General features: G+C 44.1%; 2 protein-coding genes across 2 annotated transcripts; one reads left to right on the plus strand and one right to left on the minus strand.

The window, feature by feature from the left end:
• Nucleotides 1-3,964: 3,964 nt before the first annotated feature.
• On the minus strand, nucleotides 3,965-26,486 carry EXOG (exo/endonuclease G; the record flags this gene model as incomplete). The annotated part of the gene is made up of 6 exons (XM_082848826.1): nucleotides 3,965-5,499; nucleotides 16,264-16,378; nucleotides 17,206-17,282; nucleotides 18,783-18,922; nucleotides 24,360-24,509; nucleotides 26,324-26,486. 6 exons carry the CDS (start codon nucleotides 26,484-26,486, stop codon nucleotides 5,038-5,040), a joined length of 1,107 nt encoding a protein of 368 aa, XP_082704952.1. The 3' UTR covers nucleotides 3,965-5,037.
• Nucleotides 20,680-24,043, plus strand: LOC309966973 (large ribosomal subunit protein eL29-like; the record flags this gene model as incomplete). The annotated part of the gene is made up of 3 exons (XM_082847424.1): nucleotides 20,680-20,694; nucleotides 22,906-23,385; nucleotides 23,702-24,043. 3 exons carry the CDS (start codon nucleotides 20,680-20,682, stop codon nucleotides 23,954-23,956), a joined length of 750 nt encoding a protein of 249 aa, XP_082703550.1. The 3' UTR covers nucleotides 23,957-24,043.
• Nucleotides 26,487-27,934: the final 1,448 nt, after the last annotated feature.

Raw genomic sequence — 27,934 nt, forward strand, 5'->3', positions numbered from 1 at the left:
GTGGACGTGACCCAGGGGCACACAAAGAGGTGCCTTGCTGTACATGCTTTTTTATTATTTGCGGGGAGGGGCACGGTTGCCAGCTGGGCTTGTACTTTAGAAAGATCCCACCTCTTGCTCTGAGGGAAAGATCTGTGGGGCATAAGAATAGATGAGGGGAAACAGGTCAGGTGGTCTCTGTAGGGAGAGATGATGGGGCTTGGACTAGGATGGGGACAGTGGAGGGTGAGAAACTTGGAAGCAATTTTGGATGCAAAACTGGGGGACAGAGCACCCAAGAGTGGGTGGAGGCGCCTCTGGTCTCTGACTAGGACAAGGAAGGTGCCACGAGAGGCAAGAGGCCTCCTCAAGGCCACCTCCTGGGCTGGCCCTCAGGCCTCCTACATGTGGCCCAAAGAGTATTTGGCAAGCAGGACGGATGATTCATTGGGGACCTATTCTATTTAAGAATTAATTCTCCACTATGGAGAAGAGTATGAAGGCTCCTTTAAAAACTAAAATTACAGCTACCATATGATCCAGTAATCCCACTCCTGGGCATAGATCCAGAGAAAACTCTAATTTGAAAAGATACATGCACCCCAATGCTCAATGCAACACTATTCACAATAGCCAAGATATGGAAGCAACCTAAATGCCCATCAACAGATGAATGGATAAGAAGATGTGGTACATACAATGGAATATTACTCAGCCATAAAAAAGAACAAAATAATGCCATTTGCAGTAACACGGATGCAACTAGAGATTATCATACTAAGTTAAGTCAGAGAAAAATACCATATGATATCACTTATATGTGGAAGCTAAAATATGACACAAATGAACCTATGAAACAGAAACAGAATCACGGACATAGAGAATAGACTTGTGGTTGCCAAGGGGGAGGGGGTTGGGGGAGGGATGTAGTGGGAGGTTGGGGTTAGCAGACGTAAGCTATTATATATAGAATGGATAAACAACAAGGTCTACTGTATAGCACAGAGAAGTATATTCAATATCCTATGATAAACCATAATGGAGGGCTTCCCTGGTGGCGCAGTGGTTAAGAATCCACCTGCCAATGCAGGGGACACAGGTTCGAGCCCTAGTCCGGGAAGATCCCACATGCCGCGGAGCAACTAAGCCCGTGTGCCACAACTACTGAGCCTGCGCTCTAGAGCCTGCAAGCCACAACTACTGAGCCCATGTGCTACAACTACTGAAGCCCATGCACCTAGAGCCCATGCTCTGCAACAAGAGAAGCCACCGCAATGAGAAGCCCATGCACCACAACAAAGAGTAGCCCCCACTCGCCGCAACTAGAGAAAGCCCGTGTGCAGCAACGAAGACCCAAGGCAGTCAAAAATAAATTAATTAATTTTAAAAAAACCATAATGGAAAATATAAAAAAAGAATGTATATATATGTGTAACTGAATCACCGTGCCGTACAGCAGAAATACAACATTGTAAATCAACTATACTTCAATTTAAAAAAAATAAACCAACAACAAAAAAAGTGAAGTGCTGTGTCTACAACTTACTTTTTTTTAGACAATGATTTACTTTTAAATGGTTCAAGAAAAGAACACCAATGAGACACAATATTGAGGGAGGGCATTCATTGCACTTTCAACTTTTCTGAAAGCTTGAAATTATTCAAAATAAAATTGGAGGGGGGGCGGATTAAACTCCCTAGGCTACTCTGACGTGAGCCAAACATGAGGCGCACTGGACAAGATGACCCTCCTGTCCTATCTAGCCTGAGAGCCTGCTGACTGAGGCTCTGTGTTCGGGTGGGGTCCCAGCAGTGTGGCATTAGGCCACATTGACCCCTAGAGTGCCGTGCACTCAGAGTGCTGTGCACTCAGAGGGGACCAGCCCTTGGCCGAATTGTCAAGTTCAAGAACATGGAAGAGAAGCCCATCCAAGCACCCCATCTCCCCTGCCCCAAATTATACAGAGTGTGGTACATCCCACTCGGCCCTCTGATGACCTGAGGGTTGGTCCCTGAAGGTGAGGCTGGACTGGAAAAACAGCACTGGATCCCGTGATAGACCATCTCCATGATGACACCCAGAAAAGCAGGCCAGACGAAGAAGCTGGGCATGGGCATGGGCAAGAGCAGGGGTTCCATGGTCGATGTGAGGCCACCCCTGACCAGCTCCACCAGAATGAATTAGAGGCTCAAGGAGGAGAGTGAGGGCCCAGAAAGGGGAAGGGCACACGGGGTGGACGTGGTAGGGAGTTAGCAGGGAACAGAGCAGCGGACCCTGGGGTCAGGGACAGGCCGCTGACGGGAAATTGGAGATACGTCATGTTAACGCCAATGACATTTATGGACTCACGATCAAGGCAGGGAACACAGACGACATGGTAATACTCACAGTCACTCCAAGAGCAGGGCTGCAGGCTGAGCCCAGCTCTGTAGGAAGCCATTCATTCCCTTGAGATCAGACTCTGTATCTCCTGCTGGGCTCTATTCTAAGTCCTGAAGGAGGGACGGAGGTTTTCAGTCGTTTGAAGATGGAGTCACAAGTGCAGAAACACTAGCAGGTAGTTAAGGGGCTAGCACACCCATCCTACCTTTGCCACTTGTGTAAGGTCCCCCTTTGCTGCATACGATATAGGCGAAATAGTCTCAATCCACAGACCAAAGAGCCTGAAGTCTCGAAATAAAGATGTTACTGCAGGTGGAGAGAGATTAGGGAGTGAGTCCCTCGCCCCCAGAGGGGGGTCCCAGCAGCAGAGCCTGGGTCCTTCTCCCTCGGCAGCCTCCCTCAAACCAGGGGCTCCCTGAGCATAAACAGAGTGGAAGGCAGAGTCCCAGGTGCAGCCTGAGACCGCGGCAGGACCCGGAGAGGGCCCGGCTGGATGGTGATTGGCTCAGGTCAGTAGAGGTGCTTCTTTGACCAGAGGGACACACCTGATGCTGGGGGGGGAGGCCTAGGGCTCTGCTGCGTCTGAGTCCAAGTACTCAACAGTCTCACGGGGGAGGCGGAAGTGATCTGATCCAGAGGAAAGTCCTGAGCTCTACCCAGTGTTTACATTTCAAAGTTTGTTTTGGAGGGACTCTTAGTGGAAGTGTTGAGACAACAATTCAAGCATCACTTGTTGTATATCAACAAAACTTTTACATATAATAATGAGGATTGGGAGACGCATTTTTTTTTTTTTATTATAAGTAGTTACCTCTTTTTCACAATGACCAGGTAGCGTTTTTCATAGGAACTAAAAATGTGTTAAGACACTTTAATTTACTGATCTAAAAATCAAGACTTTCTACCATCGAGGTGGAGGCACAGGAGTGAGAACAGCATGGGAATAACCCCAAGGCTGCTGGATACTGAGGTCAGAGGAGAACGTAGTGACAGGCTCGGGGACAGTGGACGGGGACTCACCTCTGGAGATGGGCGGTAGGACCTCTCCCACAGAGCCGCCCTCGGGCTCCTGGAAAAACACCCAGGCCCCACTGTCACCTCTTCAAGAAGGAGAAAAAGTAACAGATTTTTTTGGTCACAGTGACATTTGGGCTCTTTCTCCCTGAGAAGAAAAAGACTGGCACAAGCTAATGGGGAACAGTGGGATAAAACAGGCCGGTATTAACCGGGCTGAAGTGTTCTGACCCCCCAACTTCTTTCTTGTTTACCCAAATAAAGCAGAACAAGATCAACCATTCTCATCTTACCTTTATCTTAACACCTTGGCATTTCTGTTAGAGACAAACACAAAAACACCACAAAAACTGTTCTGGTAACACCACTTGGAAAGACAGTACTGACAGGACACAGTCAGACAAGTTCCTGTGCTCTATTTGAAGATATATTACTGCCTGCACTTATGACAGCCCATGAAAGGATTCCACGTAAACCCAAATCTAGAGATCGGGTCAGAAAACAGCCACTGTTTCCCCCAGAGGTAACTGTCTTTGGGTCTCTGGGCCAACCAGGTAGACAGGCAGGCACAAAGGCAAGCAAGCCATGAGCTGGTGAATCTGTGGGCACAGACCCTTCTAAGGTTCCTCAATCTCTAGAACAAAAAGCCCATCTGGAAAGCAAGGAACACATCGATTTGGCACCAGCCAGGCACTAGAAGAACTGCATTTCTGAAGGCCAGCAGGGACTCAGATAAACCCCAGGAAGCGCTGTCCTCTAACGTTCAAATACCTGTGACTGTTTCTTCCCAAAGAACAAGGAGAGTTCAAGTCAGAAGACATTCAAGTCCCTATGGCTCGACTGCAGACAAGAAACCAGACCCCTCTTACCAAGCAAGCCCCAGGATCACAGACACCCACGGAAGTATGTCCTTGAGCCTCTGTGTCAGGGAAGATTTTAACGTACCCCATGTTATATGCCTCATTCCTTGTGGATTACTTCTTTGGGAAGATGAACCTTGGGCAAAATACTTCAGCTCTCTAAGCCTCAATTTCCTCATGGGTAAAATGAGGATAGTGCTATTTCCCTCAGAGGGTAGCTGTAGGATAATACGTGGAAAGCACTTAGCTTAGCATACAGAACACACTAAGTGAGCAGAAAATGTAGTTGTTGAGTGCTTCTGCATAACAGAAGAGGAGGAACAGCAGGCCCATGAGGGGAGGAACAAGACACAAATATATGATACACGTGGTCAGGACAATGCATAGGGGATCTCCAAAAGCCATCTCTAAGACCAGCTCAAGTCCCAGGGAAAGAACACGTACAATCTTGGGTTCCAAGAAGGCTGAGCAGATACATCAAAGACACTGTACGATTTGGAGGCAGAAAATATAACGCCTTCACATACAATACATCCAGAGGGACACGCACACAGCGTCATCCCGCAGACACAGCCCTCCTGTTAACTTGACACAAGACCAGCCCGTGATCTGCAGGCGTTAACAGTTTCCTTAGTTTCCCACGTCAAATAAAATACCAACCAAAACATCTGACATCTTTTGGGGAGAAATTTAGTCTGAAATTTAGGATTCCATCATTTTAAAACAAAGCCACTAAAATACAGTATCTGAAGAGGCCGCACCTGCTTCATTACAGATGACATCACGCTTCTGAGACGTGAACTACGAGGACTTTCTCTCCAGGACTCCTGACTGCTCCTGAGCTTTGAGTTCTTCCAGCTTCTTCTTGTAGCGAGTCATGAACTCCTCATCAGGTTCAATGCCTGCGTTCTGCAAATTTTCCATGACCTTTTCCAGTCTGAGTACCGATCGGGCTCCCTCAATCTTTCTTGTGCTCAGGTACAGAGTGAACTCCCTGAAATCCAGGAGCTTACAGGTGTCCACCGAGCAGATGTTCTTGATGTCACTAGTCCTATCCAGATGAGGGAAAAACACCAGTCCTGACAACTTCTCCAGCTCCTGCAGGCTCACCTGGAACTCACTTAATTGGGGCTGGAAGCCAATGGCCTTGTTGGGCACCACGAAGGCCCCTAGTGCCAGGGGCTCAGCAGACCTCGGGTTTCTGCGCGCCAGGATCACCTTGTAGAGGTGGGAGGGCACCGCCACATTGTCCTCGCCGATCACCTAAAAGCAAAGCAGCCATATTTGCGATGCTAATTTGCACTGGCAGGTCCCAAAGTTTTCCTGAAAAGCTTTAAGATGCATTTCTGAAAATGTACTTACAAACTACCCCACCCCACCCCCAATGGATTTAAATTCAGCTGCCAAAGGTAATAATAACCAAGACACAGATTCACAGAGAAGATGAGCATTTAACAGGTAGATTCTGATTGTCTTTAAAGCAATGCCATCCCAAAGAGCAGGGGTCCCATCCTCTGCCCCGTCTGTAGGACAAAGGGGTGTCAGGAGTGAGTCCTGGGTTTTTTAATGGACATGAAAAGGTGTCACCTTCTCTCTGTCTCATAATCAGAACTTCTGGGGCTCCTAACATTCAAAGGTCAAACGGCCAGCTTGGGGAACTCCCAGCTCTAGAAATAAAAATATGGCCTTAGTTTACCAAATTCACTAGGGAGCTAAAGAAACAGCCTTTCAAGAAACGCCCAGACACTCCACATCAGTATTACTATCTCCAGTATCACCTAGACTGTGGCTCATTTTAAAAATTACATTAGGTAAATGTAAATGCTGTTTGCTCAGAGTTCTGCACACTCTTGGGTCTGCGATCAAACACAGAACCCCTGAATGTGTCATCAAATCAGACACTTTGGAAAGGTATCCACACAATGAAAAAGCCAGAGCCAGGGTCAGGCCTGAAAACAACTTGGCTGCCTGTGGAGGCTGGCTGTAATAATGAAATAACACTGTTATGAAACCTTTTCAAATTTCCTTCCAATTGGCTTAGAAGCCATTATCTGCTTTCTGGAAAAGAAAAAAATGAACGTCCATTTCCTTAATGGTCTCCAATAAAATGACACAATCCAGCTACAATATGCTTGTGGTACTACTGCTCCTCCTGGGCCGGCCTTTCCTTGGCAAGAGGCCTCCCTTCCAGGCCTAGCCCGCTCGCTGCGGGAGGCCCCACTGGGAGCCCAGATAAGGCAGAGGGATGAGAGCTACAGAGGATTCTTTTCTGCTTTTCCCAAGCTCCTACCCACACGGCGCACAGCCTAACAACTCCAAGGCCATCTGCTGCCTAACACGCAGGGAAGTCCCACAGCCAAGGCCAACTGCAGGGCTGCAGGGAAGACCCATCATTCCACAGGAATGATCTCTGTAACTGTCTTGGAAGTTAGTGAAAGTGGTTGGTCAGGGTGCAGTTTGGAGTAAGGTTTATGAAACTACACAACCTACAGACACAAAATCCCCCGCTGCCGCCCAAGAAGTCATTTATGCATGCTCTTCAAGACCAAAAAACACACTGAAGGTGAGCTCGATGGAGTACACAACTAGCCCACAGATCACCAAGAGATGTTAACTCAACACGGCAACTCAGAGGTCCTGTGCCCGGCACTGCTGGAAATACGGAAAGGAATAATCTTGAAAGTAAATGCCGCTGGCGCTGCTCTCAAGAAGCTTCCCATCCAGGAGAGGAGTCAACACCCACAGCCTTCACTGCAGGCAGAATGTGGTGAGACGCTGATACGGAGCATCAGCAGCAGTGCTGAGGGGGTGGGTGCAGGGGAAGTCAGGGACCAGAACTGACGGTGTGGCTGCACCTGAGCCATAGTTTACAAGGCGGGGTGGGGGGGAGGGGGTGCGGTTAAATGGGCTTCAGGTGGTCCAGGCACTAACTAACTAGCTGGGGAGCCAACAGTTAAGCAAATCCTTGGTGCCCCCTGGTGGACATCCTCCGTCACTGCAGCACAGATCTCATACTCCAACTGTCAGACCAGTCGCTTGATTATTTTCTCTCCTCATGGACTCTTTGTCTACAAATGACAATTCTCAAAAATAATTAATTGGTTAGGCCATGTGCTGCCAACCAGAGTTTCTAACCAGGTTTATTAAATTCCAGCCAAAAGTAAAGAAGCTTGACATATGAAGATTCATGGCTTTACCTCATGGAAATGTACCATTTCTATTAGATTTTCAAAAACTCTCACATAGCTAGAGAACCTCTACTATTACTTTTGAGAAACCTCATGGACACAGAAATTCCTAGTACGAACCACAAAGTGTGACTCTTCCACCCATGACGGTCTCAGAATATTTCAACAAAGGGGGCGTAAAACACTATTATTCCCAGAAATAAAGAGAATAATGGAAACCTTAGCCACTATCTTCTTTGGTTCAGTCTGCTTTGTTCTCAGGAAGTAAACATCTTTAATCTGCCTAATAGAGGAACCAGTCCTATTTGGAAACTCAGAACCCTCATTGTTTCTTCCTTGAATTTAAAATTTAAAAAAAAAATCCTGAAATATTTTAAAGCTATCTTCTTTTCTGTAAACAACTCAACCTACATAATAAATCCTTCCCACTTTCAGGAAAACTAGACGACTTTCAGGAAATGTTTCTAGAAACTAGGGTACTGAAGCAGAATGGTTCAGCAGATTGAAACCCCACAGACCTGAGGCTTTGCACGAAGTTACAAGTCACAGCCACTGGTATCTTCTTTTTTCATTCATAAAATGGGTAATAACAATCACCAAGCAGTCTATCTCATAGAATAGTTCCAAAGATATAAAGACACGTTAAAAAAAAAAAAAAAGATTTTGGGGCTTCCCTGGTGGCGCAGTGGTTGGGAGTCCGCCTGCCGATGCAGGGGACACGGGTTCGTGCCCCGGTCCGGGAAGATCCCACATGCCGCGGAGTGGCTGGGCCTGTGAGCCATGGCCGCTGAGCCTGCGCGTCCGGAGCCTGTGCTCCGCAACGGGAGAGGCCACAACAGTGAGAGGCCCGCGTACCGCAAAAAAAAAAAAAAAAAAAAAAAGATTTTGAAACCTGCAAGGCCTATGTAAAAAAGCTATTTTTGTAGTGGATATCATTCAAAAGACAGAAATGCAATTGCATTGGTACAAAAGATGGTTCTGCAGAGGGACAGTGGGGAAACATGGGATCAAGCAAAATTAGACCAGTTCAAGGTGGACAATAGGGTTTCAGGAGAAGAAAACAGGTTGGACCCAAATGATGCCCTAAACAAAGGACTTGAGGGCTTAACATGAACCAAATCTTTAGTATCAGTAAATCAGCAATAATCCTTTTCATATAACATTTAGGTATAAAAATACAAAGGAAATCCTTGCTGCTGTTAAATTACCACACAGCACTCAACTCTTGTCAAGGCTGTAACAAAAGCTGGGAATCACTAGAAAATACAACATATATAACAATCATAAAGCTGGCACTCGCTCGCGACCTGAAATTAGTTTCCGTACGTGCTGGCCTGCGCTCGTTCCCTCCTATCCAAGAGACAGAGATGACAATTTGCTCCCCCATCCCACCCCCAACTCCACACACACAGAGCTGGGCCTTCATGCTGACTCAGTGCCAGAAGAGACTGGCCGCAAACAACACCCAGGCTAAGCCTGCCCTCTGTCATGTCATATCTGCAGTAAATGTGCCTTAAGTGAAATAGCAAGCAGCATCGTGAGGAAAGAATATGTACCTGCAAGACTCAGACAGATGTAATGTATCTGGTTACGTTCCCCTGGTAAGACAAAAAAAAAAAGAAATTCCAAAAATAAAACTGTTCGACACATCAAGAGATGAAGCCCTTAAAATAAGGGTCATGCCAATCAAGTGAAAGAAAGAGACCATGACAGTGTGATCAACAGGGAATCTCTACCTGAGAGGCTGGAGGAACAAAAAGGGAGGGAGTCACAGGGGTAGGGAGTCAACAGGGGTGTGGCAGCCCCGTGTGCTACCTGTAAAGCCTCTGTGGGAGCTCAAACCCTGGGAGACGGTGCTTCCCACACTAGGCACCTGTCCTGCGTAGGGGTGGGAGATGCCAAGCCAGTGAACAAGCACAACTTCCCAGACTCTCAATTCTACTGGGCAATTTAGGATGGGGGTGAGGAAATATTTAACACATAAAAGAATTTATTTCAATTAAAACAAATAGATATGGAAATGAAGATTGCATAACGATAAAAGAGGAGATTTCAAAAAAAAATTCCTGATCACTATAGCTGATACCTCAAGATCCCTGGAAGCATATTTTCGATTTCCTCCCCCTCCAGGAGTTGTAGAAGTTTGGAAAATAATGCTGTAGAAGGAAAACAGACTGTTAAGTACTTCTAACATCACCACCACCACCACTACAGAGTTGTCAAATCTGAAGCTCACTTTCTTGCCAGGTCAATTATAATGTTCAGGCCAGGATCTTCAGGTATGTTTCACTTGTCTTGATTCAGTCTTTTCTAGAAATAGGCACATGGATGACCTAAGCTATAATAAAGGGGGTGATTCTGATTAGAGCTGTCAGATGACTCACTCTGATAAAATCACTGCTACCAATCTTCCCTCAGGCTCACATTCACTCAAGTCCTATGATGCTGTGATTCCTTCCTACATATTCTAGCAGACGTTTCTGCCTGGCTATACGGAATCCTCCTCTTGGCCCATTTTCTGTTCTTATTTTTGCAGGCTAGTAAATATCACTTGTAACTGCTCTCCATCCACATCATTTTTTACCTCCTGGCCTTAAGCTTCTATATATGAAGAGCACAGCAATCCCTTCACTGTCGACTTTTGAGAGCTTAAAGAACAATACTATGAATGACTGGCAATTCTCATACAAGTAGAGAGACCCACCTTCGGATTTCCCCCTTGACAATTACTAGCAACGTGACTTGGACATGACCCCTCAAAACCTCAATTTCCTTGCCTATAAAAGAAGATAACCACTACTTGTTTGTAAGAGCTGTTCGTGAGGACTGACTGGGATGGCGTGAACAAAGCTACCTACATACTGGGTGGTATATATGGCCCTCGATAAATACCAGCTCATCTGCTTCACTTCCTCCAAAGTATACATACACATATATGCTTCATTACCTAGACAGAAAAGTAAATTAATACCTCGCTTTTATTAGCCACATCCTCCTAAAGTAAGGTTCAGAGTATAGTTGTAAACAAGAAGTAAATACTAAATGGATGGATTTAAGAAAACAAAACATGAATTGCCACACATAATTGCAAGATATTCTCCGGGAAACAGGAATTCATGATTCAAATACATATTAATTCCTTGAGAGGAAGAGACCCACCTCGAGGGCTGGGCAATGCTGTGTCCCCTTTCTCAGCATCACTAAAGGACATGGTTTTATCCACAATGATTTTGTTATGAATTGCTAGAAAATAACCTGAATTTTTAGCTGGGCATTCAAGGTTTCTACCACCTGATGCAAACCTTCCCTTTTATTATTTTCTTTTTCAAAACAACTTTTTATTGAAGTATAGTTGATTTATAATGTTATATTGTATTAGTTTCAGGTTTATGGCAAAGTCATTTAGTTTTATACATACACACACATATATATTCTTTTTCAGATTCTTTTCCGTTATAGTTATTACAAGATATTTAATATAGTTCCCTGTGCCATACAGTAGGTCCTTGTTGTTTATCCTTTCCTTTTATTTTCGTCTTATTCCTTATACAAGTGCTCTAATCCAACTGTCTAAGGGACTTACTATTTCTCGGCATACATCCTACCTTTTCCTACCCCTTCCCCTTGCCTAGCTTTGCCTCTCATGTCTGTTTTCCTTAACCAAATTCACCCAAGTTTATACGTGTATATATTTTACGCATATATATAATATTTTTGGCCCAAGCAAATTCCTAAAATGGTGAGCTCTGAGACAGTGTTTCCAATTTAATTTACTAAAGGATCCTATTTTGCTTTCATGCTAATAAATACACTAAAGATTTTTAAATTTAAAATTCCACCTGAAATCAAGTTTGATGCCAAATCTAACAAAAGCTATAATAGAAATTGTTAGTGAAAAATATAAATACGTATCTAAAAGTAGATGTCACTTTGATATGGTTCCAAGAAAGATGAAAAACTACATACCCATCGAGGGATATAGATTCCTATCAACATTCAACTTTATGTACACATACATAACACACAGAGTTATCTGCTTCCTTTATGACCAGCGTCTACAAATCTCCTTCTCAAAAAGCACTGGAAGGACTTCCCTCGTGGCGCAGTGGTTGAGAATCCGCCTGCCAATGCAGGGGACAAGGGTTTGAGCCCTGGTCTGGGACGATCCCACATGCCGCGGAGCAACTAAGCCCATGTGCCACAACTACTGAGCCTGCGCTCTAGAGCCTGCGAGCCACAACTACTGAGCCCGCGTATCACAACTACTGAAGCCCACACGCCTAGAGCCCGTGCTCCGCAAGAGAAGCCACCGCAATGAGAAGCACGTGTGCAACAAAGAGTAGCCCCCGTTCACCGCAGCTAGAGAAAAGCCTGTGCGCAGCAACGAAGACCCAATGCAGCCAAAAATAAATAAATAAAATTAAATTTTTAAAAAGCATAGGAATATCGAAGATGGAGAAAAAAGGCCTTCCCAACAGTGTGCCACTAAAGGCAATAGAATTCACATACTAAGTTTTCTGGGGCTCTCTCCACCCACTAAAAGCAGCTAAAAATAAATGTGGTGAACACACATGACGAGGCAAACAGCAGACCGAGTACTCAAGAATCAACTTGTCCAGATCCTGGTTTCTAAATACCGATCCCCATTAAAATGAACCAAGAGAAATGGATGATTCCAGAGTTTGCCCAAGATGAGTCTGGAACATCCTGTTATGCCAGAAAGTAGGAAGTGCAGAGAAACTTAGTGGAGTCCTCCTCAATATTACAGGTATTCAGAGCTTCTGCGAAATCTGAGTACAAGTTATTAAGTAAAAGAACTGATAAAAGTTGTTGGCTCAAAGAAATTAAGAGAGAGAGATGACTCCCAGGATGTGAAATAGAGGATGAAGGGAGAAAGTAATCAAGAATGTAGTTTGAAGCATGTCATTTATAATTCCATATACAATCCTCCCACATGAGAGGTACTTAAAGATGTGCCGAATTAAAGATTTGCCAGTGTGAGCATGAATAGGTCCTATCAATTAATACAGACATGGAAAACTAATGATATAGGTTCAGAGGCCCAGAATCTGAAAGAAAAGGCCTAAGACCAATAACGCTTTAAAATAAAAACAAAAAAACAAGACCGTTACTCAAAGTATACTCTTCAGGAAGCTGATCTTGACGGCCCTCACACATTCATCATTACGACACTAATTAGGGTGAGAAGAGCCGACAGGTCTCTTTCGAAACTCTCTTCAAGGCTACTTGAGCATGCCTGAATATCATTCACGGATCAACGATTTAGGAGAAGTAAGGTTAAGTCTTTTTAGTGGTTAGTTTTATATATTCCAGTGTAATAAGAATTCTGGTCTAGAAAAGATATACTAAAAGGTATATACATATATATTTGTTTCATTCTGAATTAACTGCAAATTTAAAATGTGTAAGGATGGCATATGGAACACGTGCACACCCTTCACCCAGATTCATCAACTCAACATTTTGCCCAATTCCCTTTATCACTTTCTTTTTCTATTTTTTCCCTAACCCTTTTGAAAGTAAGTCATAGACACATCTTTCAGGATGTGTCTCCTAGGAGCAAAGACATTCACTTACATAATCACAGTACAATGATCAAAATCAGGAAATTTAACACTGATAAAATATAATTAGGGGCTTCCCTGGTGGCGCAATGGTTGAGAGTCCGCTTGCCGATGCAAGGGACACAGGTTCGTGCCCCGGTCTGGGAAGATTCCACATGCCGCGGAGCGGCTTGGCCTGTGCGCCATGGCCACTGAGCCTGTGCGTCCGGAGCCTGTACTCCGCAACGGGAGAGGCCACAACAGTGAGAGGCCCGTGAATCGCAAAAAAAAAAAAAAAAAAAAATATATATATATATATATATATATATATAATTATCTAATCTATAGACCTCAAACGTTACCAATTGTCTGAATAAAGTCTTATTTAGCAACTTTTGTTTTTCTGATCTAGGATCTGATCTAAGATAACACAATGCATTTTGTTTTCAGCCGTTTTAGTCTTTAGTTTTTAGTCTCCATTAACCTGGAACAGTTAATTTCTCAGCCTTTGTCTTTGACAACACTAATATTTTTGAAGAATGTAAGTCAGCTCTTTCACAGAATGTCCCTCAGTTGGGGTTTGCCTGATACTTCTGCATGATGAGACTCAACATTATGCATTTTGGGCAGAAATATCACAGAAGTGATATTGTATCCTTGGTGCATCACACCAGCAAGTACAATTTATCAGTAAGTCCCATACATGCAATATTAACTCTGATCACTCGGTTAAGGGGGGGTTTCTCTACTGTGAAGTTACCATTTCTTGCTTTGTTATCAATAAGTAATTTGCGGAGGGATTCTTTTAGGTTATATAAATGTCCTATTCGTCATAAAGCTTCTACTCTCTAGTCTTAACATCCACTGGTGATTGTTTGAAACACATTACCATGATGGCTACAAAATGATCTTTCTCTTTCATTCTCACAAACTTATTAGTTGACCGTCCATGGTACACAGAAGCTTCTCCTTACACCCATGTGTTTACTTATGTATTAAGATATGGATTCCTATTTATTAGTTCTGCAATCCATTTTATTTTGATGTCAAATAGTTCCAGACACGTTAAGTTAGAACTCCATAAAGCTGATTCCTGTGTTCTTTTGACATGTCCTCACCATTTCTTTGAGTACTTACTTGCTTCCTGGCACAAGATGTTCCAGTTTGTACTTTCCCTGCACCATCCCTGGAATCAGCCATTTCTGCAAGTGCTGGGTTCTTTCAGCAGGAGGTGGTTTTTTAGAAACCAAGATCTGGTCTCAGGGTACACTCATTGCTAATAGCATATCACTGCTTCTAGGCGCTTTTAGCAGACAGATAATAAAAATTATATCCAACTTAAGAAAAACAATATATTTCCCACGACAGCATACGGCCAAAACATAGTTAACAGAAATATTCACTCACACACACGCACAAAAGCTGTTTCGTGAAATGCTCTTAACTACTGGTTAACTGTCCCTTTTAAACCTTGTATACATTTTTCTTCTACCACACAGTAAGCTAGTCATACAAATCTTTCAATTTTATGAAAACAAAGCCCACACAAAACTGTAATTTGATCATTGAAGGTGTGGAAGTGAAAGCTGGGAGAACCTATTTTCCAAAAGTAAGAGGAAAGAGGATTTACCAGAGCTCAAGAATAATTAGTATTCGAAAAATAAGAGAACACAGGGGGCTTCAAGGCACCTTTTCCTTTTAGTATTACAAAAAATATGAAAATAGCAGGTTGATGAGAGAGATTACTCTGCTTGGAATACTAACTCTGTTGCCACTCCTTCACTCCCACAAGAACCCCTGGAATACTGAGGGCGTGAGCACCTGTGTGAACACTTGGAGACTTACACATCACTGCTCATCAGAGCCAGACGGGCTGATGATAAGCCAGTCCAGTGGGACAGAATACATCCTAAAATTGTTCTCGTTTTCCTAACTGTTTCTCGGATCATTCAATTTTATCACAGACCCCCTTAAGTAACCATGTAACCTAAGCAGCATTTACTAAACATCTACTAGATGTTCCGCCCCAACACACCTCCTCTTTGACTTTCCAGGAAGTCCTTCAATCCCTCTCCTTTCACTGACTCTATCACCTTTCTTCCTCCTCACCTCACTTCATTCCCGACCCTCTGTAGATCTCACAGTACATCAGTTCAGCCACCCTCTTGGCAGAATCCTTTTTTTTTTTTTTTTTTTTGTTAATTGGGGTGTAGTCGTTTTATAATGTTGTATTAGTTTCTACTGTACAGTGGAGTTCCCTGTGCAATACAGCAGGTTCTCATTAGTTATCTATTTTATACATATTAGTGTATATATGTCAGTCCCAATATCCCAATTCATCCTACCCTCCTTTTACCCCCTTGGTGTCCATATCTTGGCAGAATCCTTAATCTCAGGCATAACAGAAGCTGTCTACAGCTCTCACATCACTAATTATACTCTCTTATATCTTCAATCTCCCTCTCCTTTAGTTCATAAAGTTCTCATATATCGTGCAGGTAAAAAAAAAACTTCACCTTTTTAAAAAAATCCAAGCATCTAGAAGAAAAGCTTTTCCTCCCATTTATTCAACTAACTGCAATCTGGATGTCTTCCTGAATTTTTCCCTCTTCTTCACCCAAAAAGTGAATTTGTGATCACTCTTTCCTGTATTCCTCTATTCCTCCTCACTCCATCTGCCTGAGTTCAGCCCGCGTCTGTAACGATACCTAAACCCCAGAATTCTGCTATTGATCTTAAGTGTCCTGCGCTCACACCATCCATCCTCTGGAGTCCCCGTGCTTCCCTCCTGACTCAGTTCACTCTTACCCATCAAGATCTAGCTCAAAAATCTCCTCCTTGGGGGACTTCCCTGGCGGTCCAGTGGTTAAGACTCTGCGCTTCCAATGCAGGGGGTGAGGGTTCGATTCCTGGTCGAGAAACTAAGATCCCACATGCAGCGGGGCCAGAAAAAAACATCTCCTCCTCTGTGAAGTCTTCCTGACCCCCACAAATAGGGTTGGTCAGTTCGTTCTGACACCACTTCATCTATGCGTTTATACTTCAGATCACACTTTAAAATAATTAACTGATAACATGTCTATTTCCCCTTCTAAACTGTGAGCGCCTTGAAGTCAATGCTTGCTTTTTAACCCATCATTTTATCCTCTATGCCTATCATTCCAACAGGTGCTCAATAAATCCTGGTGAATAAATGAAATTTAAAAGTAGAATAAAGAATGAGATTATAATCTCACGCAAACAACATAAGCTTGAATATTAAAATACGTTCCTACCTGGTAACTAACCATTTTCCTTCCATTGCTTCCAGTCTGAGGTAAGGTCAGCGGTCCAGATACTACCCAGACGTCCTCAAACCTCTCTGTCAGTTCTCGACAGTACATTTCCATTCTGAGAAACAAAGCAAAAAGATGTGTGATATTCTCACACGTAAATGTAGAAAAAGCAGCAAACCATATCAAGTCCTTAGGAGAGATACCAAGAATGTTAGAGAAATCAATGTAAGGAGAATATGGCACAAAACACTATACGCATATAAGCAATGTTCTTCCCAGTGTGTTTACTGCATGGAAAAACTTTAAAAATACACGCATTTATACAACTACCTACATTTTCCTGTGTGCGCATTCAATGTACCGTTTATAACTGAAATTTTGTTTTGTTTCCTCATATTTTTCTATGCCCTAGTTCTCAAATAAACTTTTTTCAAGAATTACATATCATTTCAAAAAGTTGATATATCGTTTTTATGTAACTACTCCTATTGTAGGACAACTGGGTTTATCCTGACATTTCTTAAATAATGCAACATTGTATTAATTCCTTAGAATAAATTTCAAGGGCCAGAATTACTTTACTGAATAAATATTTTAATGATGCAAGTGGAGAAATACAAGTGGAGAAATACTTTCAATACAAGTGGAGAAAAATACAGTATCCTCTGCCTATAAACACAGTGTTCTACTGTCTCAGTAATAATATTTTTAGTAGTTTCTTCCAGAACTGGACTTCTGACCAGAGGAAACATGACCAAAATGGCTGGCTATGTTCTGAAGTCTATACTTCCAAATCTAGCAAAGAAAACTAGTCCAAAATATTTATCTTCAGTAGTTTTAACATTTGAAAAAACAAAGGCAGAAACAGGTGCTAGGCACACACTCTCCTGTTACATCACTCATCTCCCACAGAATCACATTTTAAAAACTCTCACCCCTCACCTGTTCCAGTAACCAGCATTATTATCAAAATTCTGAGGCACGATATTAGAAAGGTAAAAGGTTTCAGCCATGGCTTTCTGTGAAAAGAAATAAAAATAGTAACTTGCACTGAAATACCTTTCCCTTTGAGAGAGATTTTACAAAGCAGAGATAACCAGCTCCTCCTTCATACCTTAGCTCCAGGCAATTACAGCAACTATCTGTTTAGATAAACGAAAGCCACAGCTACTCCGTGACAAAAAGCTCAATAATGATTATTCAGAATAAGGACTATAACAAAAGAAGTAGTTTGGTGTGCTGCTTTTCTTCACAATTTATAAAATTCAAACCAATAATGTAGACTCTATGAACGAAAAATTTCCAGTATAAAGCTAAAAGGTGAATTCTAGTGCTAAGCCTCTGGCAGAGGGTTTCTCGACAAAGGGCAGCTTTCAGGAGCACAGTAGTATTTAAGTAGTACAGTGCAAACACATTCAAGAGTGGCACAGAAAAAGTCCTATTCTTCTGAATTTCTAGCCACCATGTGTTCATTCCTCTCACGCTTCTGACCTGTAAACCCAAGGCTCTGTCATTGGATTTCCTTTCATTGATCTACACTGCCAAGGCCACCAAATACCCTCTTGTCAAACCGTGGTTCTCAGCCTTGAAGGCACATTGAAATAACCTAGGGAGCTTCAAAAATATCGATGCCTAGGTCCCAACCCCTAGAATTTCTGATTTAACTGCTCTGGGTTACAGGTCTGGGCATCAGGATTTTTTAAAACTTCCCAAGGTAGTTACAATGAGTATCCAAGGTTAAGAACCACTATCTTAATGATAATAATCACCAATTCATGCAATAAATGCCAATGTCAGAAAAGACATTTCTCACCTCTTTTTGGCAGAGAAATTATCCTAAATTAAAGGAGGCTAGAGAGACATGACAATTAAATGTAATATATGATTCATGATTAGATACTGAATCCAAAAAAAAGTTGTAAAGGACATAATTGGGAAAATTTGGCAAATCTGAATGAGAACTGTATACTGGATATTATTGTACAAATATACAAAAATACACCTGTACACATTTCTTGGTATAATGATACACGTGACATATATTCAAATATCCTCATCTTTAGACAATACAATCTCCCGAGCAATCTACTCAGGCAGGAAGTGTTACAATGTCTGCAATTCACTGTCCGTGGTTTAAAAATATGCATAAATAAAATATATGTACCAAAATGTTTTTGCTGTACTATCCTCAAATTTTCTACAAGTCAACATATTTTTTCTGTGTTCTTTTTTCAACTTTTCTACAGGTCTGAAATTTTTCAAGATAAAAATGAGTGAGTAGCTTTAGCTCCTATTGGCTTTCCAATTCTCTTTTGCATAGCATTTAGTTTTCCTCAACCTGTTTAAAAATGTCTGAGCATCTGAGCAAAGAAAGGAAGTGAAGTCAGGAAGAAAAATACAAAATAGGGTATGAAAATTCTCAAGTGTTAGGGTTTGGCTCCTAGGTTTTTAATTTCCAAGTCCCATGGTACACATAATACCAGCCCTGTGTTCCCATCCCTCCCAAAAAATATGCCTACAGATGAGAATTTGTTATCTCCTGCTGGAGCCATGTGGCCTCGTGACCACCCACTGCCAACATAGTCCTCGTTGAAGGCACTGAAGGTTGGAGGGATGTTGGGATCTGGCTTGAATTTACAATGTTTTCTGTCTGCATCACCTGAAGAAAAACACACAAAATGGTAAGTTACCAGTGGTCAAATCTCTCTCAAGATTCTCTAAGCAAGGCAAGCTGCTTGCTGCTGGCTGGTAGCTCTCTGAGCAGCTAGTACTTAGTGACAGCACGCATGTCTCAAGTTCCTGGGATAGTTCGGCTACTTCACCTGAATTTAGCAAGGACTAGTCCAGGAAAGAATGTTTTTCATACAGTGCAGCTATCTCATCTCATATACTTTTGTTTCTGGCCTTTCAAGTTAAAGGGAAAAATCCCTTGGATGGTATCTATGTTAAAGCAATGACCAATCAAATAGCTGAGCTGTACAAAAAGCTTAGTTACTAAATACACTCTTGCTTTTTAAAAAAGACCCCCACGGGGACTTCCTTGGAGGTCCAATGGCTAAGACTCCGTGTGGGGTGCGTGGGTGCGATCCCTGCTCAGCAAATTAAGATTCCACATGCCGCGTGGCTCAGCCACAAAAAAAAAAGACCCCCATGTATTGTATGTTGTACAACGGTATTTGACAAGTTTATACGTACTGAAATAATGGATATATAGACACAAAACAATTTGTTCTGGGCAGGCACAGCCTAGAGGAGGGAGAGAGTGCCTCTGATATCTTGCTTACTGCCTCTTAAGCCGTGACAAAACAAACATTTAGGTTATGAGATCAATCCAGAAACTCCTGACACAAAATATCTGAGCACCACACAGGAGAAACAAAATCTCAAGTTTACTTATATTCTGATACCTCCAGAATAGTTTGCCACCGTGGACACCAGCGAATCCTAACACTATGTTTTCCACTGTCATTAGGACAGGCCTTGTTAAACTACAAAAATTATGAGGACAAATGGAATATACTCAGGCTGCTACTCAAAAAAGTGTAAAACGGAGATTAATGAAGTTACTGATTCTAATGTCATTTCATTCACTCAAGAAAAAAATTAAATTATCAGACCCCAAGGTTCAGAGTAAAGTATCTAATGTCTAGCTTCTTAGAATCACCCCATAAAAAAAAATAATAATAACTGTAAACAGAGAATTACTAGTAAACTTCTCTAAGTGTCATTACCATTGGAATCGCTTCCTGGTATGTCTGGTTTTCTTTATCTGGTGCTCACTGCCCTTGAAAAATCATTTGGGGGGCGGGGGAGGGGGGGACTTCCCTGGTGGCGCAGTGGTTAAGAATCTGCCTGCCAATGCAGGGGACACGGGTTCGAGCCCTGGTCCAGGAAGATCCCACATGCTGCAGAGCAACTAAGTCCGTGCGCCACAACTACTGAGCCTGCGCTCCAGAGCCCGAGAGCCACAACTACTGAGCCCTTGCGCCTAGAGCCCATGCTCCGCAACAAGAGAAGCCACCGCAATGAGAAGCCCGTGCACCGCAACAAAGAGTAGCCCCCGCTCACAACTAGAGAAAGCCCACATGCAGCAACAAAAACGCAACGCAGCCAAAAATAAATTAAAAAAAAGAAAAATCATTTGTGGGAATTTCCAAAATCCTAGGATGAAGATGCCTTCCTGAAGAGAGGATGTAAACTTACTTCTGTCCAGTGTCTGGAGGCATTAGCAGTGGAGGACCACAGTATAGCAAGCTCAGGGTTTAAGGTTCCTTGATCTGTACAGGCTACATGGCTTTGGGCTACAAGTCTGCATGACAGCCAGTCTGTGACCTCAACTTCTCTAGAACAAACTTTTTATTTTCCTTTTTGATCCCTGTCTGCTCAGTGCCAAGGCAACCTTCCATGTAGTTCCCTATGGTGGGCAGGCAGGTAAGTTCTGGTTCACCCATCCCCGAGGGCGCAGCCCTCTGGGGTTCCAGGTTAACGTGGGAAGGGTCTCCGGTAAGATAATCTACCTTGGCTGAGCCCTAGGTCTTGCCTTCAGTCCCCCTCACCCCATAAGGCTGCAGAACCAAAGGCAATGTGGCTTTGGTTTACCCGGGCCACCCTTACCCCTCTGGATTCTGGCGTTCCCCCAAATATTGGCCTGGCAAAGAAAGCTCTACTATCATGTTGCCTCTTCATGTTTTGTTTGTTTGTTTGTTTTTAAAGCCAGGATCAGAAGCCAGGAATCTGGCTTCTGAGACCTTTTTTTTTTTTTTTTTTGGCTGCGCTGGGTCTTCGTTGGGCCACATGGGCCTCTCTCTAGTTGCGGTGTACGGGCTCCAGAGCGTGTGGGCTTAGCTGCCCCGCGGCATGTGGGATCTTAGTTCCCCAACCAGGGATCAAACCTGGGTCCCCTGCATTTGAAGGCAGATTCTTAACCACTGGACCACCAGGGAAGTCCCTCTTCATGGTTTTTTTTTTAGTGATTTTTTTTTTATATATACTTTTTATATACTGCTAATAACATTTCTTGTTGTTTTTAGCAGGAGAGTTAATCTAAATAACTTAGTCTGTCATAACTAAAACAGAAGATGCTTTACACTAAAATAAGTAAATCACAGGTACATTGCTTCTTGTTTTCAAATATTAATTAGCTCTATTTTACCTCAAGATTACACAGCTCATGTGACATACAATATGAAACAGTGCTTTTTTTATATGCCTCTGAAAATGATAACTTAACAGCAAGATAAAATTAGTAAAGCTGAAATTCCATCTTGGGAAAACTTTTGTATTTAAAGGAAATTTATCAGGCTTGAGACTAAATCAGGGGAGTTTCTCTTGATGTAAATTCATAATCAATTTCACCTGCTAGGATACAGTTTCTGCTTACATCAGTTTCCTTCTAGCAGCAAGCATATTCCAAGCCTCCTGCCATTCTGCTGGTTAATGTGTACTCTATAAAGGCACACACTCATCTTAGTATCAGCATTTTAATATATTTAAGCATAGCATGCACTGTAAAGCAATGGAGAAATAATCTGTGGGCCATATAGCAAATTAACAGGCAAATAAGAGAATGGGAATAAAACAACTATGACAAAAAGTAATATCCTTAATGTAAAAACGAACTCCTACAAAATTCAAAAAAGAATATCCCTGGGACTTCCCTGGTGGTCCAGTGGGTAAGACTCCGTGCTCCCAATGCAGGGGGCCCGGGTTCGATCCCTGGTCAGGGAACTAGATCCTGCATGCATGCTGCAACTAAGAGTCTGCATGCTGCAACGAAGTCTGCATGCTGCAACTAAGAGCCCACAGGCCACAACTAAAGATCCTGCATGCCTCAACTAAGACCCGATGCAGCCAAAATAAATAAAATAAATATTAAAAAAAAAGAATATCCCTATTGAAAATCGTAAAGAAAAATTCACAAAGAAAGAATAATTCACAAAATATTAACCCTCCCTGGTAATCAATAAACGCAAATAAAATCAACTAATAAATTGGTAAAGCTCAATAATGCTCATTATGTGTGAGGGCTGGGAGAGACAGGACAAATAATGATGGTGGGAGTGTAAATTGGAGTAGGCTACCTAGACATTGAATAGCAAGATCTGGTCATCTTAATTACAGGAACGCACCAAGAAACTTGAGGACAGGTGAACAGGCTCACACACCTGCCTGCCTCTCCAGTCTCATTTCACATCACCTTCTCCCTTGCTCCAGCCACACTGGCCTTCTTTGAGTTCCATAACCGAACCAAACTCTTCACATTGGGGTCTTGAAAGATGCAACTGTGCTTCTCTTTCCCTGCCTGAACGCTCTTCTCCATACCCCCGCTGCCCACCCAACTCCTCTGCCTGAGTGACTGCCATCCACTCTTCAGGCCACTTTCTCAAAGAAGCCTCGTTAATCAGTATCGGGTTCTCCTGTTATAATCTCCCATCGTATTCTTTACTGTTCCTTAATTATACTATCCCAACTTGCAATCATTTTTCCTTCAGAACAGCTATTGCCAATTGTAATTATACATTTATGATTATTTGATAGGTCCACCCAACCCCCTCCCCAATTCAAAGTGCCTTGGGGGTAGAGACCATCTACTCTGGTCACTGATATAACCCCAAGGCTCAGCACAGAGCCATGCACAAGTAGGCATTTAAAAAGCATTTGTGGGGCTTCCCCGGTGGCGCAGTGGTTGGGGGTCCGCCTGCCGATGCAGGGGACGCGGGTTCGTGTCCCGGTCCGGGAGGATCCCGCGTGCCGCGGAGCGGCTGGGCCCGTGAGCCATGGCCGCTGAGCCTGCGCGTCCGGAGCCTGTGCTCCGCAGCGGGAGAGGCCACGACAGTGAGAGGCCCGCGTACCGCAAAAAAAAAAAAAAAAAAGCATTTGTGGGCAGGCCCCGGTGCAGACCTGGCCAAGTCCAAGAACCACACCATGCACAGTCAGTCCCGAAAGCAGCACAGAAACGGCATCACGGAACCCCGATCACAATATGAATCTCTTAAGGGGGTGGACCCCAAGTTCCTGAGGAACATGCACTTTGCCAAGAAGCACAACAAGAAGGGTCTGAAGAAGAGGCAGGCCAACAACGCCAAGGCCATAAGTGCACATGCTGAGGCTATAAAGGCTCTCGTAAAGGGACTTCCCTGGTGGCACAGAGGTTAAGAATCTGCCTGCCAATACAGGGGACACGGGTTCGAGCCCGTGTCCGGGAAGATCTCACATGCTGCAGAGCAACTAAGCCTGTGCGCCACAACTACTGAACCTCTGCTCTGGAGCCCGCGAGCCACAAGTACTGAGCCCGCTAGCCTAGAGCCCATGCTCCACAACAAGAGAAGCCACCGCAATGAGTAGCCCCCGCTCACTGCAACTAAAGAAAGCCTGCGTGCAGCAACAAAGACCCAACACAGCCAAAAAATAATAATAATTTAATTAATTTTAAAAAAAGGCTCTCGTAAAGCCCAAGGAGGTCGAGCCCAAGATCCCAACAGGCGGCAGCCGCAAGCTCAGTCAACTTGCCTACATTGCTCACCCCAAGCTCGGGAAACGTGCTCATGCCTGCATCGCTAACGGTTTCAGGCTCTGCCGGCCAAAGTCCCAGGCCAAGGCTCAAACCAAGGCCAAGGCTGCAGGTGCAGCTGCTGCTCCAGCTCCAGCTCAGGCTCCCAAAGGTGCCCAGAACCCCACAAAGGCTCTGGAGTAGAGACCTTTGTCTGCCAATGTGAGGACAGAAGGACTGGTGTGACCCCTGGCTGCTGTCTGCATGGGGCTGGTGTCCTCCTGTGCTATTTGTACAAATAAACCTGAGGCAGGAAAAAAAAAAAGCATTTGTGGACGTAATGAATGAGTGGTGCTCATTCCAAGAATATTTATGACAAAGCCTCCAATTCATGTGTCAAGATACAGATCCTCTCAACCCCTGAGACAGCCTGGAAGGGTCTAGGGTGCCCTGGCTGCCAGGCAGGGTCCATTTATCTAGTAAGCCAGACAAACACCATCATTTTCTAAATGTGCTGTGAAGTAGAGATGGTTGAAATTATTAATAATCCTCCTTGTTTTAAATTTGGAAACATCTTTCATCAACGCCTTTGCTTCTAACCACCTACCCGTTATCTTGCTCTTGGATATATGTTCAAGAACCCATCTAGGCACCCGCTTTGACTGATCATAAGACAAGGCATGGTTAGTGTAGCACCTTGTCTCTGTTCCAGTTAAAGGGAATCCAAATTGTTCTAAGAGAGCCCTTTCTGAAGAACCTAAAAATGAAAAACAGGGGAAAAAAATAACAGTTAGTGACTATTATTAGGAATAAAAAATTATAAGGAAGGGGGTAAGACAAAGGACTGACTCAACAATTTAATCAACCAGGTGATCTCATTTTTGCAATTACTTATAAAGCAAAGAAAAGAGACAGTAGGCAAAATACTGGTTTTGCCTATAATCAGTTGTATAGTTCTATCCAGGTAAACTGTAGCTATTTCATTAACTGTTCTTTTTTTAATTTAAAAAATTTTTTTATTTTTCCAATTTATTTTCTAATATATTTATTTTCTTATTGATTGACTGATTGATTGATGTGTTGGGTCTTCTTTGCTGCTCGCGGGCTTTCTCTAGTTGCGGTGAGGTGTGCAGGCTTCTCAATGAGGTGGCTTCTTTTGTTGCTAGAGCACAGGCTCAGTAGTTGTGGCGCACAGGCTTAGCTGCCCCGCGGCACATGTGGGATATTCTTCGACCAGGGCTCGAACCCGTGTCCCCTAGCATTGGCAGGCGGATTCTTAACCACTGTGCCACCAGGGAAGTACCTCATTAACTGTTAAATAAGAACCTGATCTTGCTGGTCTTTCATATCAAATTTTCAAATCTCTGCCCCACAAAGTACAGTGTATACAAAAGCAGCAAAGGAAAAACTCCTGTCATTACTAGTCATTGATATGATTAAATGCGCGACAGCCTATGTACTCATTATGTTCTAAGAGTTAATGTGGGGACAAAAGCACAGCCTTTTAAATTTTTTTAAAAGACCATCGTTCAGGGGCTTCCCTGGTGGTGCAGTGGTTTAGAATCCGCCTGCCAATGCAGGGGACACGGGTTCAAGCCCTGGTCTGGGAAGATCCCACATGCCGTGGAGCAACTAAGCCCGTGCGCCACGGCTGCTGAGCCTGTGACCCCGCGTGCTACAACTACTGAAGCCCATGCGCCTAGAGCTGGTGCTCTGCAACAACAGAAGCCACTGCAACGAGAAGTCCGCGCACCGCAACGAAGAGTAGCCCCCGCTCGCCGCAACTAGAGAAAGCCCGTGTGGAGGAACGAAGGCCCAATGCAGCCAAAAAAAAAAAAAAAAAAAAAAAGACCATCGTTCATTGACACTCTTCCTCAACGTTCTGGTACTGAAGCAGAGATGTGTGCTGCAGCAAGACAGTGGTAAAACTGGTATTGCTTCTCCTAGTGGGAGAAACCAAGCACGCACGCACGGAACAGGGAGTCGGTTTCCAAATAATTCTCTCTTGCGCTCTCCAGGCTTCAACCCACCAGAGTTGCTCTCTTCCTAAATGCCAAGTATCAGGAGGAGCAAGTTAAATTAGTGTATCCGAGCATGAGCTCATTTACTTTGTCAAATATAAGGTACACCTGGTAACCTGCGGATTTACATACTTTGAAAAAGGGCCAGCAGGTATTCTTCATTTGAACGATGATAAATTGAGGACAGTTAACTGATGTGCTAAAACTATGTGTTCATTCGTTCATTCGTCCATACGTACTGGATGCCAATTATGTACCAGGTACCAGGCTGGTGGAGAACAAAAGTGACACCGTCCGACCGCTTATGCAGCTAACAATCTAGGGGAGGACATAGACAATAAAAACACACATGTCGGGGTAGTATATCCCCAGGGGGAAGGAAGTACACGGAGCAGGCAGGTGAGACGCAACGCCGGGCGAGGAAGCCGAGCCGGGAGACTGCACGGCAGACGACCAAGGGCCTGGCGAGTGGAGACAGCGCGCGTCCATGGTTACGGCTCCTGACCGAAGTAGCAGCCCGGGCCCGAGACCTGGGGGCCCACACACTCACCGTCCGGCTCCCTCACCGCCAACACTGGCTCAGCGTCCTGACTCCGGAGGAACTGCACGACAGTTAGCCCGGTTCCCACAGCGCCCGCGACGGCTCCAGCCACGAAGCCACTCAAAAAGCGTCGGGAGCCTCGGATGCGGGAGGCAAAAGCTGTAGCAACCATCTTGCCCGAGACGCTAGCTGTTTGCCTTAGCGCCTGCGCACTCCAAGTCAGCCGCCTGAAAGCCAATCGCAACCGCGGGACCAAGACACGCATGCGCTACCTGGAGTCGCTGGCCCTGAGCTTCTCAGGAGACGCCGGAGGGCAGAGCGCAAGAGCGCGCCCCCTGGTGACAAACCTGGAGGCCCAGGAGCGTCCCGGCTCCATCCCTGGTCCCCTGGGCCGGGTGATGGGTGAGAGCATGACGCTTTGAAGGCTCGGTATGTGCACATACAGTCCTGAGAAGAAAATACTCTTAGTCCCGTTTAATAGGTGAGTAAACCACTTGCGCATGCTTACGCTAAGGTCCTCAGAACCGAGATTCCAACTTAGGTCTGATTCTAAAACCTCTGCCACATTGGATGGCCTCATGACACGTGGCTTTGAAATCGTACACAAATCGTAACTTCTAAAGATAGCTTTGCATCTCCTAGGGAGTTTCTTGACAAGACAGTACTCCATGGTGGTTTAGGACCCTGAATCAGAGCACAGGGGTTTGGATCCCCACTCAACCACTTTCTACCTTTCTGTTTCCTCTTTTTAAAACGGGAATAATAATAGTAATAATAATAATACTTGTTAGACCATAGGGTTCTTGTGAGGATTAAAGGAGATTAACCATGTAAAGCATTTAGGGAAGAACCTGGGGCATGTCGTTAAGTGCTCTGTTAATGTTAGCAATTTTTATTTAGGCAGCTCTACTTTATCTTTATAGAATATGGAATCCAGATTGCTGAATGCCTGCTGTCAAAGGAAGGTTATATGTTTTATGTACTCCCATTCACAAATAAATAGGTCGTCTTCATTTTGCAGCATAATCTCCAGCATTCCACGTGGATTTAGTTCACTAAGCAGGAGGCCAATTCTAACAACCAACTTAAGTGTAGACGTTGTTTTGGGCTTCCCTGGTGGTGCAGTGGTTGACAGTCCGCCTGCCGATGCAGGGGACACGGGTTCGTGCCCCGGTCCGGGAAGATCCCACATGCCGCGGAGCGGCTGGGCCCATGAGCCATGGCCGCTGAGCCTGCGCGTCCGGAGCCTGTGCTCCGCAACGGGAGAGGCCACAGCAGTGAGACGCCCGCGTATCGCAAAAAAAAAAAAAAAAAAAAAATGTATACGTTGTTGTGACACCTTCATGGCTCCATACGCCCTCCCAGGAATACCTGTCATGAAGTCATTTTGTATAATCCCCAGGGCTTCCGACACTAACTGGTTGAGCTAAGTCAACCAGAGTCTTCCTAAGGATTTTCGATCTGGAACTTTCTCCAGATAGCACAGCTGTGACATATGGAACTCCCGCTCTGTCTACAGCCTTTTTTCTTGCTAAGTAGACAAAGAGTAGATGCATCTGGTCTTGCACAGAACACCAGTGGAACAAATGCTGAGACACAGGTGAAGGCGTGCCATGCTGA

The sequence above is a fragment of the Leucopleurus acutus genome, assembly GCF_964270905.1.
Source record: "Leucopleurus acutus genome assembly, chromosome: 10".
Taxonomy (NCBI): domain Eukaryota; kingdom Metazoa; phylum Chordata; class Mammalia; order Artiodactyla; family Delphinidae; genus Leucopleurus; species Leucopleurus acutus.